Source organism: Cebidichthys violaceus, unplaced genomic scaffold (genome assembly GCF_023349555.1).
Source record: "Cebidichthys violaceus isolate CVI_PGR_0920_01 unplaced genomic scaffold, fCebVio1.0.p SCAF_74, whole genome shotgun sequence".
NCBI classification, from domain to species: Eukaryota; Metazoa; Chordata; class Actinopteri; order Perciformes; family Stichaeidae; genus Cebidichthys; species Cebidichthys violaceus.
This window is the reverse complement of record NW_027176958.1, coordinates 337,308-353,121: the sequence shown is the minus strand read 5'-3', so window position 1 is coordinate 353,121 and position 15,814 is coordinate 337,308. Positions and strand designations below refer to the sequence as shown.

The 15,814-nt window shown below is 45.7% G+C and overlaps 1 protein-coding gene across 1 annotated transcript in view; it reads right to left on the bottom strand.

The window, feature by feature from the left end:
• The window catches only part of LOC137892038 (disintegrin and metalloproteinase domain-containing protein 12), a 39,576-nt gene that overhangs the window by 4,731 nt on the left and 19,031 nt on the right, over positions 1-15,814 (bottom strand). Inside the window, exons 12-21 of the mRNA XM_068736934.1 lie at positions 14,463-14,611; positions 7,572-7,749; positions 5,481-5,570; positions 5,165-5,360; positions 4,961-5,069; positions 3,976-4,174; positions 3,012-3,089; positions 1,708-1,816; positions 1,338-1,473; positions 1,023-1,137 (exon numbers count right to left, since the gene is read on the bottom strand). Of these exons, the coding sequence (XP_068593035.1) occupies positions 1,023-1,137; positions 1,338-1,473; positions 1,708-1,816; positions 3,012-3,089; positions 3,976-4,174; positions 4,961-5,069; positions 5,165-5,360; positions 5,481-5,570; positions 7,572-7,749; positions 14,463-14,611 (1,359 nt within the window). The remainder of the gene's footprint in view (positions 1-1,022; positions 1,138-1,337; positions 1,474-1,707; positions 1,817-3,011; positions 3,090-3,975; positions 4,175-4,960; positions 5,070-5,164; positions 5,361-5,480; positions 5,571-7,571; positions 7,750-14,462; positions 14,612-15,814) is intronic.

The following is a 15,814-nucleotide window of genomic DNA, read 5'->3' as shown; positions in this document are numbered from 1 at the left end:
TCTTCCTCTGCCTGTTCTTCCTGATGCTGTCAAAGATAAAGTGTAAATCAAACCCGCCGGCTCACTATTCCCCCGACTCCCCTTCAGCTTACCTATCAAAAAAAAGGGGGGGGGGGGGGACCGACACTTGGCCTCATTCAAAAGGTGGACCCAGCTAAAGAGCCCACACGCACTACCGCTAAGAACAGCCCGAAACATGAGTCTTCCTAGTATTTAGACCTGGCCAGATGTGCGGAAAAAAAACTCAACAAAACACACAATGTAACGCGTGCAAAAGTGCGCACACATGCGGCGGTTTAACACAGCTCCCGACCAACTGGAAAATGACCTCACTTGCACTGTGCTTACATCAAACAGCCTTACATCCTTTCTCCTCTTACCGTTGATCTCGAATGAAAACCACATGGTCCTAACAGAAAACACCGATCTCGTGGTTAATGCGCAGCATATTGCCTCACTCGTTGGGGCAACCCGTAGCAACAAAATGTCAATTCTGACACGGCTCCTCTTATTTCAGCTCCCGATCGATCGCAGGTCTCTTCCCATTACAGAGCATGTCAGGCCAGGAGTAGTTAAGGCATTCTGTGCTGGAGAAATAAATAGATCTTGCTCTGTCTTGCATGCATCAGCAGCAGGGTGACTTCATATCTCAAGTAAGCCGCCCGCAATCAACATTCTTCATGTGAGAAAACGGGCAGATAAATCAAAATTTCTCTCTTAACAGGTAGCTTGTTAATGTGAACACACTGCTCACCGCTGACTCCATCATCGCTACCTCCTCCACACGTCCGCGTGGAGTGGGGATGATTTAATTGGATTTGAATGAGCTGCCATTTGTGCGGAAAAAAACCCCACACGTCATTCCTGTCGAGAATTACTCACTGCTAACGAAACAGCTGCGGCATTCCTGGGAGAATACTCTACAGTCGTCTGCCGGTGATCCCCCCCCCCCCCCCGCCATGTGTTAGGAATCAGACATTGTACAACAGTCCATTTGCAGGAGACGGATGTGATCTAGTGACCTTGAAGATGGCGGCGCTGAGCGGCGGAGGCGGGGCCGGTCGCGATGGAGACGTCGTGCTCGACGACGGAGGCTGGTTCGGAGCCGACGGTCCGCCGATCGCAGCGCTTACTGATCTGGAATTTAAAGAGGAAGTTATCTGTAATTATACACTTTATTACGTCCGTTACAATGGTAACATATTTCAAATTAAGAAATCAAAAACAATTATAAAAATTGTTCCCTCTCAGCGGAATCTATTGCTGATATTTGCTTTTTTAACAAATGCTCCTACATTCAAATTATTATTACAAATCATGCTGTGAAAAAAAAACACCTGAGCTTCTCAATCGGGTTCTTTTTGCTGGTGAAGAGCAGGCCCAGTAGAGCTTTCCTCTTGATGCAGACGATCAGACCGGCTCCCAGGACAGTGAGGAGAGCCACCAGGATGCCCACTGTCAGAGTCCCACTGTCTGCTCACACACACACACACACACACACACACACACACACACACACACACAGACACACACACACACACACACACACACACACACACACACACACACACACACACACACACACACACACACACACACACAGACACACATGGCAATAACGGGTGATTCTCAGAGACAAACGTCTTCCAGCACTACACATGACAGCCGGACTGAATCTGTCAACATACACTGGCGCAGTCAACTCACTTGCTAATCTGATGGGGCCGCTGTCCACACTCCCTCCAAGACCTGCCTTGTCGCAGAAGGGAGGGGCCCAGTGAGCCTCGCAGTGACAGTTCTTGTTGTTGTTGCACACCTGCAGCATATTTAAAAGGACCATTAACTAGTTAGATGAGGCTTTAACATCTAAATATGCAGCAGTGCTTTCTTGCTCAAATTGTTAAATGACTAATCAATTAATAAAACTATTGTTTATTCATTTTCTGACTGATGCGTTTCGGCGCTAGACACCATAGTCAACAAAGACTCACGATGCAGATGCAGACATGTGCTGCATGGAGTCAACCAGCAGCCAGAACTACTAGGCTCCACATGGCAAAGATTAAAAAACCAGAGCAGACGTTTTTGCCTCATTCCACATTTTTTTTTTTTTTATCTCTCTCTCTCGTCTTCCTGCCCTGCAGAGTGGAGGAATGGTACCGTCTAAGAGGATTCCCCAGCGTGGTAATGTAGAGCAGGTGATGAGGGCGACATCTTGATCTAATCTGTACATATGGGGGGGGGGGGGGGGGGGGGGGGTCCTGTCTCCTTGAGGAGCAACATCCTTTTATTTCTGCGAGTAAAACAGTCCCTAGAGCTTCATAGAAATAGTCTTAATTGGAACTAGACAAACAAATATGGCCGTAGAACTTCTGGAGAGGATTCATTTTAGGAGCCAGTAAAAAAAAACAAAAAACGGCTTCCTCTGTATAGCTTTGATGAAACGTTACCGGTCACAGTCAAAAGCCTTTGGGGACCTACCGGTGAATTTAAGGGTGATATCCCACAGCCACATATTTCATCTCAAACGGGACCACCCATCGACATTTGATGGGCTGCATTTTTTTTTTTTTTTTTTTTTTTTTTTTTTTTTTTAGAAAGAGCCAATATCCGCGCTGCTCAGCTCAAAGTCAAACTGCGTGTCATTGCACCCAAGCGCCAGGCCAAACAAAAGCCCGGCCTTCAGATTTCAACACAGTTTTTGGGACAAGGACGACTGCCTGAGAGCATAATGAATGACATTTAAAGCTGAGCATGAATGAAGCCATTACATCTAATTGATTGAGCCTTTCAGCATCCAGAATGATTGATTGCAAGGCATTGTAGCGGCTCCCTACCCACCGTACACATTGCTTTTTTTTTTATTTATTTATACATATTACCGCCAAAATGAGCTTCTGTGTGAGGGAGGAGTGGGGTATTAAGAACACAACTTGGGACTGGTTTGAGATAGACAGCTATCACATCAGGTCCTCGCGTCTCTGAGCGAGGATGAAAGGTGCCGTACTCACCCCTCGACTGCTGCACTTGGCAGAGCACGCGTGCACGCCGAAGACGCTGACGTTCTGGCACTGACGATTCAGACACATCTGAAGCAGACAGGAAACATTTAGAGTTGACACGGTGAGCTCAAAGAGTAGATTCAGTTGTACTCTAAACTTTGAATCTTTTAAGGAGAAAAAGATCCAGCTTTTGGGGTTCTTTTAATTTGCTACCGATGAACCACTGCAGCTATAAAACAGCATTGGCATGAAATATTACAAGAATACGCCAAGGCGGCTTTTTTAAAAATAAAAAAAGTTATACGATGTGGACTTTGGGCCGCTTAAAAGCACCACGCCCAAAACATACGGTACGTCGAGAGTAATGACAGAACCCTCGACAGATGAGGGCATGAGGCGGGGATCCTCTTTCAGGGTGGCGGCTCATAGAGAAGTCATTTGGACTAAATGGAGCCACCGTATCGTCGAGGTGACCGATGTCTGAATTGATGACCGTTTAAAGATGCCAAACGGACTGAATAAACAGTAAGTGGATTCAGTGTCTGAGGCTGAGCGAGTCTGGAATGACAAGATGACACGCCCTGAAGAACCTCTTAGAAAGTCTTAGTCATGGCCTGTCACTCCACATCACTTTTTCCACTCTTTATTTCCCAGCATTCGGGCTCTTTATTGTGCTTTCAGAGAGTGTTAAGAGATCGCTGCCATTGTTATTTATCAGTGGTGGTAAAGGTATTCGACTGCTTCCCTTAGGGGAAATAAAATCAAGTCTCTCTTTTTGTTCTATGCCTCTTCCTTTGTTTATTTTTTTACTTACACATCGCGTTTCTCTGTATTAAAATGTGCTTTGCCAATAATGGAATGTGTACAAGTACCTTTATGTTGTACGTGAGTAATGCTTTCCACCAGTGCTATTAACCCAGTTGTACCATGGATTCATTTTGTGCGTCTACACTGGCTGTACTTCAGCTCTCACCAGTCCATCTCCACACTTGGTCCCCGTCAGGACCAGGCCGGGGTCGGGCATGTCATCGCCCAAGTAGACGTGTGTGCCTCGGCACAGAATCCTTCCCCCTTCCTGCATGGGGATGTTGGTCTCTATGGAAACAGCGTTGGTACCAATTACTGGGCGGTTAGCTCCTCCTTGACACTGGATTTTGCCACATTTAGCGTCTCTGTGAACAGAACGAACAACAGGGAGAATAAAAATGTGATAATTGAACAACGTGTCACTGTTTTCCCCAAATGTGTGCCTCCGCAATTATTTTCTATTTCTATTTATTTCTCTCACTCTTGCTGTCCAATTAGAGAAGAGGCAGCTTGTTTGTGTTTTCATGCCACAACCTGAAAGATTTGACCCGCATTTCACCAAGCGACTCTGTAACCTTCAATCAGGGCTGCAACTAATGAGTGTTTCCATCGTTTAACGAGTCTGTCATTTTGTATTCTTTTTTTCATTAAAAGTTAAAATATTTAGGAAAAAATACGAGGACAGCACATCCCAAGTTTCAATGTAACATCTTCAAATTACTTATTCTGTCTGATAAACAGTGAAATACACAAACAATGCAATTTATAATGATATAAAACAGGGGAAACCAGTATTGTTTATATTGGTTTTGTTTTCAGCTTCAGCAGTTTGAACAACCATAATGACAATACTGCCGACTGTTGTTTTCTTCTAGTTTTTCCAGCTGTGTCTATATGGTTTATAGGTAATTCAACAAAATAAATACATGTATAAAATCACTTCAGCTTCAAGTATTAATTGTAGTGAGAGTACAGCAGAGTTTCAAATAAAAAAAGGATGATAATACGTTTGTATTTTTGCTTTTTAAACAATGAATTGATCAATCAGATTACACAGTAATCAACTGTTTACAGTATAAAGCCCCACTGCATTCCACAACAGACATACGATTAAATGCATTGATGGGATTCTATGGTAACGCCGAGCTTACCGCGCTTCACATTTGGCAAAGGAGCCTTTGGAGTCCTTGCCACAGTTGCCATAGGGGTCTCCTGCTGAGTTGACCCTTTGAAAGCAGATGCCCGGAGCTGGCTTTGCTCCTGCAAAACACAATGAAACGCATTCAAAAAAAAAAGCTGGCGACAGTCACTGAACCCGTTCAGTGTGCGCCAGAAGAGCTGGACCTTCCACGTACCTTGTCCCCACAGCGTGATGCACTGCTGCTCGTGAGTCTGGCAGACGCCGTTATAACAGTAGCCGTCGACGTTGTGGCAGGCGTGGCCGTCGTGCAGGTAGACGTTGGAGGGGCAGTGAGGGCTGGCGCCGGTGCAGAACTCAGGCAGATCGCAAGAGTTACCGGATTCACGGCACGAAGTGCCTGCTGGCTTCAGCTGCGCTCAAATGTTGACAGCAAAGCAACAGTCATGAGGACAAACACCCAGAGGGAAGCTTCGACAAATATGTGGTGAGTTTTGTGTCAGGATGGTTAAAAAAAAGAGAAAAAAAAATACCTGACAGTCCTGGCAGCATTGTCCGTGTGCACAAACAGCATCCCCCTTCAGAGTGCAGGTAGAAGCGTTGCAGCAGGGATTCATACATTCCTTCACATGGAAAATAATGGAAAAAGAAGGCAAGCACAGAAACGGGATGTAAGCGAGGGGGCCCAAAAGCAAAGAATAAATTACTCAGCACAAAGAGATCATATTTCACCTCCAGAGCACACGCTCAGACTTTGTTATCAGAGAGGATGCAGCCCTAAGCAGGACCGTGTTCAGCAACAACTAAGAAAGCTGGCAGAGGAGAGGAAACGGCAGATTCTAGTCCTCTAAAAACTACGTTTCCATCTGAGAGGACTTACAAACTCATTCAGAGCCCTGGAACCACAAGCTGGATGGTGAGGGCAAATTAATAGAAGAGAATAAAAGAAGAAAAAAATTCAACAAACAAGCAAAAAATGTTGCCATAACATCAGACGCTATCTGACCTTAAATTAGCCAAAAAAGACTTGATGCGACCAATTCAACTTCACAAATTCCAAGATTCTTGAAACTTTTTCTTCAGCTCGACGCAGGACTACAAAGAAGTATCTAAAAAGAGCCACATTCTACATCTGCTGCCTAACTTCACCAGCAGGATATGTTCACTACACTGCGGGGTTACCCAGGCCCGGAGCTAGCAGCCAGGAATTAAACCCGTACATGCTAGTCTGTTATAACGAAAGGTTGTACACTCGAAGGACTCAAGTGTCCTTTTTCCTCAATCCTAGTGTAGCGCTCTGCCAAAGCGAGAGAGAGAGAGAGAGAGAGAGAGAGAGAGAGAGAGAGAGACATACATGTATCCGTGCCGCACCACCCCTGTAACTTTTCCCACCACGCGCAATAGATGCATCCACCGCACGTCTGACTGTGCACGTAATGATCTCGCACACACACACACACACACACACACACACACACACACACACACACACACACACACACACAGGCTGACCGGACGGTCTCCCTCTTGGAATTAAGCATCGCTCTGAACACACTGCTCAGCCGAGTGCGGCGTGAGTCAGGGGGAAGTGGACGGACGAGGCTGGCAGGGGTCACGGCTGACAATGACGGGCCTCCCAGAACTCTTTTCAGCCTGAGGTCCATTAAGGGCCTTTCCCATGGTCCCCGGGGGCCAAAGGAGGCGGAGGAGAGTCATGCTGGAAAAGAAGTCGCCTGTGATTGTGGGGAATAGGACCCGGGCTTTTTTTAATGAGGCTTTTTAATGGCGGAACGAGGTGCTGTCTGAGAACTCTGGATCTGGCCTGGTTTGGCATGACGTCGCTCAAGTCAGCGAGAGAGAGAGCTTTATTATCGCTGCTGGCTCAGGCCTGCGAGGCTTATGACAGTTCTTTGTTTTTGAAGGACAAGGCCACTTTCAGCCTGAACCCTGGCTGAAGCCTGAACAGCTCACAGAAAGCCTCGCTGGGCATAAGAGGTGTAAACGCATCGCGAGAGACAACGAGGCATTCTCTCACGTAGGCTATTACATCATCTAAAACACCGTTTCCAAATCATTATAGACGTCTCCTTTATATTTCATAATTCTGTTATTGTCAGTCTCCTTCTGCAGATTGCCAGCTGCATCCCGACGAACTGTTTTATCATCCCACAGTTAGCGACGTGTGCCACCATTACGTATGCGCATGCCAATGCAGAGTCATTTAAATAATTCACCGGCTGACAGGGCGAAGCTGTCAGCGGTGTTTCCTCTCAGTGAATTGCACCGCGATCAGACAAGCCTCTTCCCAAACACTCCTTCAGTGCAAGAGGATGAATAAATTCACACTCATATCTCTGAGCTCATTTTTCTGAAGACTGGTGTTTGAATTACGAGAGCTTCTGCGCCGATATTTGTTATTACTTCGGGGGAACGTTGGTTTTGTGCCACGCTTCTGTCAGGAAAGCTATACAGAAACCCCCCCCCACCAGTGCATCTGCTTAATTCGTTTGAAAACATAATTACGAATGATTTATGTGTGGCAGTTAGGAAAGACATTTCGACAGAAGGGGGCATAAACCAGAGAATGGTGAGGAATTGTAGGAGGTCTGTATCTGCACTCTTACCTCGAGCTCCCCACAGTCACACTCCTCTCCCTCCTCCACGTAGCCGTTGCCACATTTTTGCCCGCCGTAGAGCACCTTGACCTCAGGCATGTTGAACAGACACATCCCGACGCCTTTTTCGAAACTGGCCGTGAGGTCCTTCTTGCTGCAGCTGCTGAAAACTGTGGGGAACGGATACCTGGGAGGGAAAAAACATGTTTCGTGAGTGACACAAACAGAGAGAGAGAGAGAGAGAGAGAGAGAGAGAGAGAGAGAGAGAGAGAGAGAGAGAGAGAGGGGGGAGGAAGACGCTTGAGATCCCCTACAAGGGTCTTCCTCAGTCTGATGTAATCAGCACTAATTGCCGCTAATCGCAAAATCAATTAACCGCTGGAGCTCGGCAACCTCTCTCCGAATGCCCCATTAGCATGCGAACAGCACAGGGCCCCGGTGACGGCTCCCTCCCCGGAGAGAGGCAGATCTGATAAAGCATGGTTTATGAGACGGGGGATCATAAAAACTTAAACCAAAAAGTGCTTCCTTTGCAAGACTTTGCAACACCAATAAATTTGGGAGAAGCGGGGAGGGTGTGTTTTTAATATTGTTTTTGGAGCGGACGGAGAGGGTGGTCCTCTCTGAGGGGAAAGCTCACAGCCCACGGCTCTGTCTGCCAAAAGCCTCATGTGGCTTTATTTCTCTGATAATATAGTGCCTTAGATAACTGTGTGTGTGTGTGTGTGTGTGTAGTGTGCATTAATATGTGCAGAGTGTATCTTGTCCTGTGTTTCTTGATAAAAAAAAAAGGTTTTTACTACCTCCAGCTTCACCATTAAAGGTCAGAATGGGTGGATGTGTATGTAATATGCTCACTTATATCTGTGTGTGTGTGTGTGTGTCTATTGTGCACACAGATGAGTGCATGTATGAGACAATATGTGGGAGATCCAGGTCAACTTAGATGCCAAAAATCTTTCTTTCAACAGGCTCAACAGCTGGAAGTCAGGAGACGTAAAAAAAACAAAAACTGTACGTTTGCCCGTAAACCTTTGAACATCTTTTAAATATAAAATGTGTCCATTTCAGAGGCGTTTAAATTCCTTAAGTTCAGATATACAGTATGTCTACAGAGTGAATCAAACACACGCCGCATATCCAGCGTATCACGTATTTTTAGTTGACAGCAAAGGAAATGATCTAGTTAGCTTGCGAAGTGTTTCTGATCTAGAAAATGTCAGTGACGTAAACCACAGCAAACATGTCACGGTTGGTAATATCAACACATTTTTTTTTCAATGAGCATATTTCAAGAGGAATATTCACACACAGGCCTGACCTGGCAGCAAGAGAGTCACACCACAACTATCCTCGGCAGCGCAAAGGACGCAGCTCAATGACGATGAAGTGATACGCGAGTTTAAATGTGGCGGAGTTCAGGACCATTGGCTCTACTGACGCCGGAGCTGTAAAATAGTTATTCATCTCAGACAAGGAGGCATTTCAATGAAGCTCAATGTGGAAAAAAAGTCTTTCAAACTGTTGGGTTTCTCATCTAATAAGCCTCCAGAATATGTCACGACACTCTGTGAATGTTTTGACATGACCTCATTCTCGGCTTTGCCTTTTGATTTCTATGGTGTGTGGAGGCGGCTTACATCAGCTCCTGCTGCTGACCCCCCTCCCCAAAACACACAACTCGCTGCTCTCGAAAACGTCAACGCTATCCAGGGGTCGTGTTGGGTGAAAGTGGGGTACCTCGCAGCGGATCTCGGCGCTCTCTGGATTAAAGCGAAAAAGATCAAGAGTGGATTTGTAATGACATGAAATGGCAAAAAGGAGAAAGAGCAATAAGGAAAGCTGTAATAACAGCCATTACTGCGCCCTCTTTTTTTCCCCCCTTCCTCCCCGCTGAGCACCTCAGGGAATCTCGCTATGATGAACAGCTGTCAAGGCTGCTGTTCAACAGGCAGACCACTTCCTTAGCAACCGCTGTTGTTGATTTCCTCTTTGCCCCCCAAAAGCCCCAGCCACATTTGCTTGCTCGAGTCGCACCCCCTTGTTTTGCTGCATTCGCTCAATTTCCACGAACTCGGGCCCCGTTCTTCGGTTACCAGCCGATGCGATCCATGACAAACGCTAACGTCTCTGGATCCAGCTGTTCTTTATGAGAGGCAACACAGGAATAATTGGTCTACGCTGCAATGATGCGGGGGTGGGAGGAGGAGGAGGAGGAGGAGGAGTAGGCAAGGGTACCGATGAATTACAGTGGATGGTATTCAGCAGCTGCGGGGCCCCCAGGGCGAGTACAGCAGTGCCAGGACCAGTCACGGTGGGCACATCTGGGGCTCGTGGCGAACTAAAGACACTCTAGACAACAGCTCATCCCACGGGCGTCTGGGCCGCCGCCTCAAAAGGAAAGAGACCGGGCTCGCTCTCATCCTGTTCTGGCTGCACAAAGGATGAGTCCCGTTCACCTCTGCCGGGCCTCTATGACTGCTCTTTGTTCTGTCTCATACTGCTGCATTGTTTTCCATCTGGTCCTGCTCCAGTTCCATTACGGATATCAATTATTCTCTGTTCTCTGGCGTTCTTTTTGTTCATCTCTAACCTACGGTGTTTGACAGCATTGTTCCAAAGCTTTCGGAGGTATACTGCAGTTATGACGGTTGATAAGAGTGTACGAAGCGAATCGCCGTTAACTGCGGCGCAGCAACGGGCCGGACAAAGCTTTAATGGCTCTGTGGGAGGTCTGGTGATAAGGAATCATTCCCAGGTCCATTACAGGCCTCTATGAGCTGCCACACACTGCGATAACGCTACGGCGGTGAAGGCTTTCAAACATTTTCTCATTTCTCTGCTTTGACAAGGGGGTAGATGAACCGTGACAGGTAACCCAAATATTTGTGGAGAGTAAGAGAATAAGTCATCAGTAAAAACAACCAAAACGTATCATATATCGACTCTGTTTCTTTTCTTTTGTCTCTACTTAGCATTGACCTTGCTGTTTGTCTTACCTACCTTGTCGAATCCAAAAAAATGTCTTCAAAGAAAAAAATGTATTCAAAATTCTTTGGCCAGAGATCCGGAAAAGCAGCAACATTTGTGTCATTGAAAACGTCCTGCGTTGTTTGATGACTCTCAAGCACAATTATGTCGTTAAATCCTGAATTAAGTGTTGAGCAAAAACACATTGATTCTTATTTACACTACAGAAAACATCCTGCCAAAAAATCCCCATAAATGCCTCAAACAGTACCTTTAAATGTTGCTTGATTGTGTTTGTGTATAATTTTGCTGCAGACTATGATCGTGAATCCAAACCTGTTTCACTAGCGATTAGAACACTCTTAAGGCAAAGTAGCACATTATTAGTCAGAGCACTTTAACCCAAATGTAGCTGGGCAGGTCTCTCTCCTTCCTCGTCGGTCCTCGTGGTTCAGATCACACACACACACACACACACACACACACACACACACACAAGGCAGGGTAAACCCATCCAGCACGCCCCTCCACAGCCAGCTTATGTCACATCTATTCAGCCATAAAACGCCGATGAGGCTATGAATCAGATCTGCTGGCCTTTCCAATGACACATCTGCCAAAAACATTGTCCCGCCGTCCTTGAGAGCATTTTTAGGGAAAAATGCGAAATCTGCAAATACTGATCTGCATTCGGCTATCACCGTTTTTATTACATTTAGGGAAGACCTTGATCTTCTGGCACCAATAAAAGTTAATTCAAACATGATTGCGATAACTGTAACTATGACAAATACTTCATGCTCGCTTAAGTTATTCAAAAACCACAGTCACTACACTTTTATGATTCTTTTTATGGCTTTCCGTGAGCATGTAGAGCCTGAGCTCTGGGTGATGACATTAGGTGATATGATCTGTTGTGGCCTTTGGTGCCTGGCAGTCTGGTCTACGTTGTAGATACTGAAGAGCATTTTCACATTGATTTCCCTCTGGACCCAATTAAACAAGGCATACTAGAGAGTTCCTGTTTTTCAGTGGGGCACGGGTCACATTTCCATGGCATCCCGTGGACTTTGACTCACTTTCTGTGATTCCTGATTATTACATGACGAGGGAAATATATCAATCTCGCTCCCAGCGGTCGTCATCTTACTCAGGACTTGACCCGTGTGTGAATTGAACCCTGTCTTGATAATGCGTCTTGTAGTCTTTCTGTCCATCAACATCTCAGTTTGTGTGACTGACTTAGATGGCAAGTGACAATACGTTTGTTTTCATAGGAACATATCTCACGGCACTTCATAATTAAACACATTTTGATTACAACGTAAATAATCAAAGCATGCTGCGTAAATGCTGCAACATTTTCACGACTAAATTGAGGAAATACTTTAACCAGACAAATAAATAGTTTGCTTACATCTGGAAACCAGCACGTTTATTTTCCAAAACACCTTGGTGCAAATTTCGTTTCAGCCAAATTGTGCTTCAGTCAGAATGCAATTAGTACCCCGACAGCAAGAAAATTCATGTGCATGCGTCTCTGCCCGGACTTCATTTACCCTGAATACCTCAAAACAAATCACCAATCTTGTTTCCTGGCAATGGTGGTAACAAGCCACACTTTGTTGATGAAAGAACTAACTAACCAAGAGAAGTGGACCGAGCACAGAACCCTGTGGAGCTCCTATTTTAATCTGATAATGATGCAAAATGTTTGTGCACATATGTGCCTCTGTCCATAGAGTACCCAGCAGCAGCTCAGCTGGTGTGTTTGTGTTCCTGTGTGTGTTATAATCTCAAAGGATGAACCCACCAGCCTGTTCTCATTTAAAACTAATGAGGGGGGGGGGGATAGTGGGATGGACAGGGAGGGAGACGCGACAACTGACCGTGACCAAAGTGAGCAGGAAACAAGCAGTGCTCTGTGCAGATGTGCAGCTGGCACTGGGACAGCTTGTAGTTTTACTACCCCCACCCCCCCCCCACCCAGTATAATCACGATGAACTGGATCCCATTATCTCCAGCAGCAACGCCAGCAGAGCTCGATGGGTATCAGTCTTTGAATATCAGCGACAATGAAGACATTCCTGCACTCTATTTGATTAAAATGAAAGCAGCAAAAACAAAAACTTTCGGTACTCCGTACTGAGTGAGTGCTGTCAAGTTTTGCGAGTACTTTCAGTTATTGAATGCATGGGGCTGGTAATCAGCGGGGCTTTTGTACCGACTCATCCAAAGTTCTGGCATTGTGATGAGGCATTCAGCGTGATCACATCGTGCTTTGAAAAAAAGCCGGTCGCCTGCCAAGAAAAACACGACAGTCAATGCTATAAACAACAAAAAAACAACTGTAGCTGGATGGACAGCATTCAAATGATTGCAGCAGATTCCAATGTGTGTGTGTGTGTGGCCAGCATGGAACTACGAGGGGCTCGAGCTGGATCTCATGGGAGACGTAGTACCGCCTCGGGCAGAGCGTATGGCGCTGACCTAGAATTAACTGAGGAAGCAGAATGAGGCAATACAGAGTTCTTTAACATCCTTATTCAGATGTATTGCTTCCTTAATCCTGGATTAAACAGCAGAGTAGCAATATGGAGCAATAAGGAGGGTTACAGGGGGATTATTTTTGAAACCAAGATCATTTTCGTTCTTTTGTCAGATGGAATGAAAAGAAAAAACATCGCCTCTGTGGATAGCAACACAAAAAAAAAAAATATTCACGTCTTATATATTTCTTACTCGTCTATATTTGGTTCAAACTACATTCTTCATCACTGCGACGTACTTCAGATTGAGATATTTTAAGGGAGCGGTGAGTTTTCCCTACGTAAAAAAAAAAACAACTGTATGATCGACAGTTTTCAGAGGTATTTAACTATTCATTAGGACTTGCAGAGAGATTTTCCAACATTAAAGTTGCATGCATGTCAAAGAATAGAACAACTCGAACTGGCTGCGAAATAAGGAAGAAAGGGAGAGAGCCAGCAGAGAAAGATGGAAACAAGTATTACTTGCACTTTATCTGTTTTCTTGTTGCCAATTTTAGGATAAAGTCCTTGACCGGGGATACCCTCAATCGGGGTTAAATATAAATCTACATCTTGCTGCTGTGTTGCTTTACGAGTCTGTAATCAAGAATAGTGCTACCTTGTTGTTCATGGGTCTGATCCAACCCAAATACAAAGGGATGTTATCCAGCATGAACCCCAAACTGAGGCTCCCACAGACCACTAGACCTTGAGCTGGAACTGATACCCAATGTTTCCACCAAAAAACATCCCTACCCAGCTGCAAGACGTTAGACATTACAGTCTATAGTGACAACTACACCTCTGTCTTGACATCTTGTTAGATACACACTTAGACAATAGACATGTTTTTTTTTTTTTTTAGGCTATTTGAGGTTGCGTCAGGATAAGTAAGAACTGTACTTTTGTGTGCCGTGCACTGCCACTGAACCACCGGCTTCCCATTCAGAATCCTATCGCTTCAGGACATTAGCACAGCTGTTGAATCTGCCATCAACCCCAACGGCCCGGCGGTTCAACGGCATTATGGAGCTTCCTGCTCTACAGACAATAAATTCAAATTGGAGAGCCGATGGAATAATATTTACATATGGTCACAATCTGGGCTCTTTAGAGCGACACTCGCTGCATTAAATAAGTGACTGAATTAATGCAAACTTAATGAAGGCTTGACATCATGATGATGCATTTCAGATGGATTCGGAGTAGGACGTCATTTGAACCAAAGGCGGCCTCGCCGGAGTGCACTGCAGCTGTGAATGATAGCGTTACGTCCTAAGGCCGATGAAGGCCGACTAGCCGAAATTAAACTCCCCCAATAATGTGTATTGCGGCGCGGAGTCAGCTATCTTGAAGATCTATTGAATCTTAATTGTCAGGATAGACGCAGTGACTCACCCCGTGGAGGGAGTCATGATGCAGCCTCCACGATCCACGGTCACCCTGCAGCCACACCCCCTCTCTGGGGTGTCGTGGTTCATTCCAAAGTTGTGTCCGAGCTCGTGGGCCAGAGTGACTGCAGCGCCAAGGGGGTTGTCTGAATGGTCCTACAAAGACAAAAAAACAACAACAACAACATTAATCACGCAGGAACTGAACTTGACATTGCCTCTGACCAATATTTCATCTAAAAACCTCTTTTCTTTATGAATCAAGTTTGTTAAGTATAATCTAAGAGAGACATGATGCTTATAATAAAACGTGTTCAGCTCCTAATTAAAAACAGACGTTTCTGATTACATACTCTGAGGAAAATAACAAATAATAAAACATTTTATGCCGGCCAAATTGTTGCTCCCAACAGGACCCACTGGAGAAGCATTAGTCAGTGTAGTTGCACATTGCCAAAATGGAACAAACAACGCTGTTGGATCTGTGCTTATCAGAGCGTTTCCTCTGCTCCACGTTGTGGCACTCAAATGAGAAATGAATCGGCAGACTGCGGGGCTGTCACCTTCGGCTCGCTCGGCAAACTTAGACACCAGCCAGATGTGCTGCCTCATCCGCGCAAACAAAGACGCGGACCCTCCTCAGAGCCAGCAGAAACGGTTGCAAAACTGAGAAGGGACAGCTTGAAAATCACACAGCCGGCAGAGATAACGGAAATTAAAAAAAAAAAAAAAAAAGAGACATGCATGCACGGTGAAGATGAAGCTACGGCGGCAGAGAGGAAGAGCTTTTGTCGGCAGAGGCGCCGCTATTTCCTGCAAGGTGTGTAAAACACGAACGCGACGACGAGGCCGAACTAAATAATGTAGCGGCGTCAGATATCAGCTCTTTTGCGCGGATGCGGAGCTGTGCGTCAGAGCACCGCGCCTCTGGAGTCTTCAGTCACTGTGCATTATTCAGTAGCGGTGTGCGCAGTCCGGCTCAGACTGATGAAGTGCTCTGCTGGGGGCTTTTGAGAGTAACGGTCGTCGGCTGAACCCTCCGATTCTGTTTCCCCGGAAACAAACAAAGACACCTTCGCTGACCGATGAGGCTGAAAAGAGCTCGCTGCATGCCACTGTTTCGCCACACCAATGAAACTAATGTAGCATTTCGGGGGTGGGGGGGCTGGGAAATAGATAAACCAGATGGTTTGGGGATGGATGTTTATGATTTTACTGTCTCGAAACATAACAATGAGACCCATAGGGGAAGTTGGCTAATGAGTTCAAAGGTACTTTGTAAGCGAAGGGAGACAACTGAGACGACCGGGTCGTGATTCGCCCGGCAGAAGAGTCTGGAGTTGGAGGGCTCATCCTTTA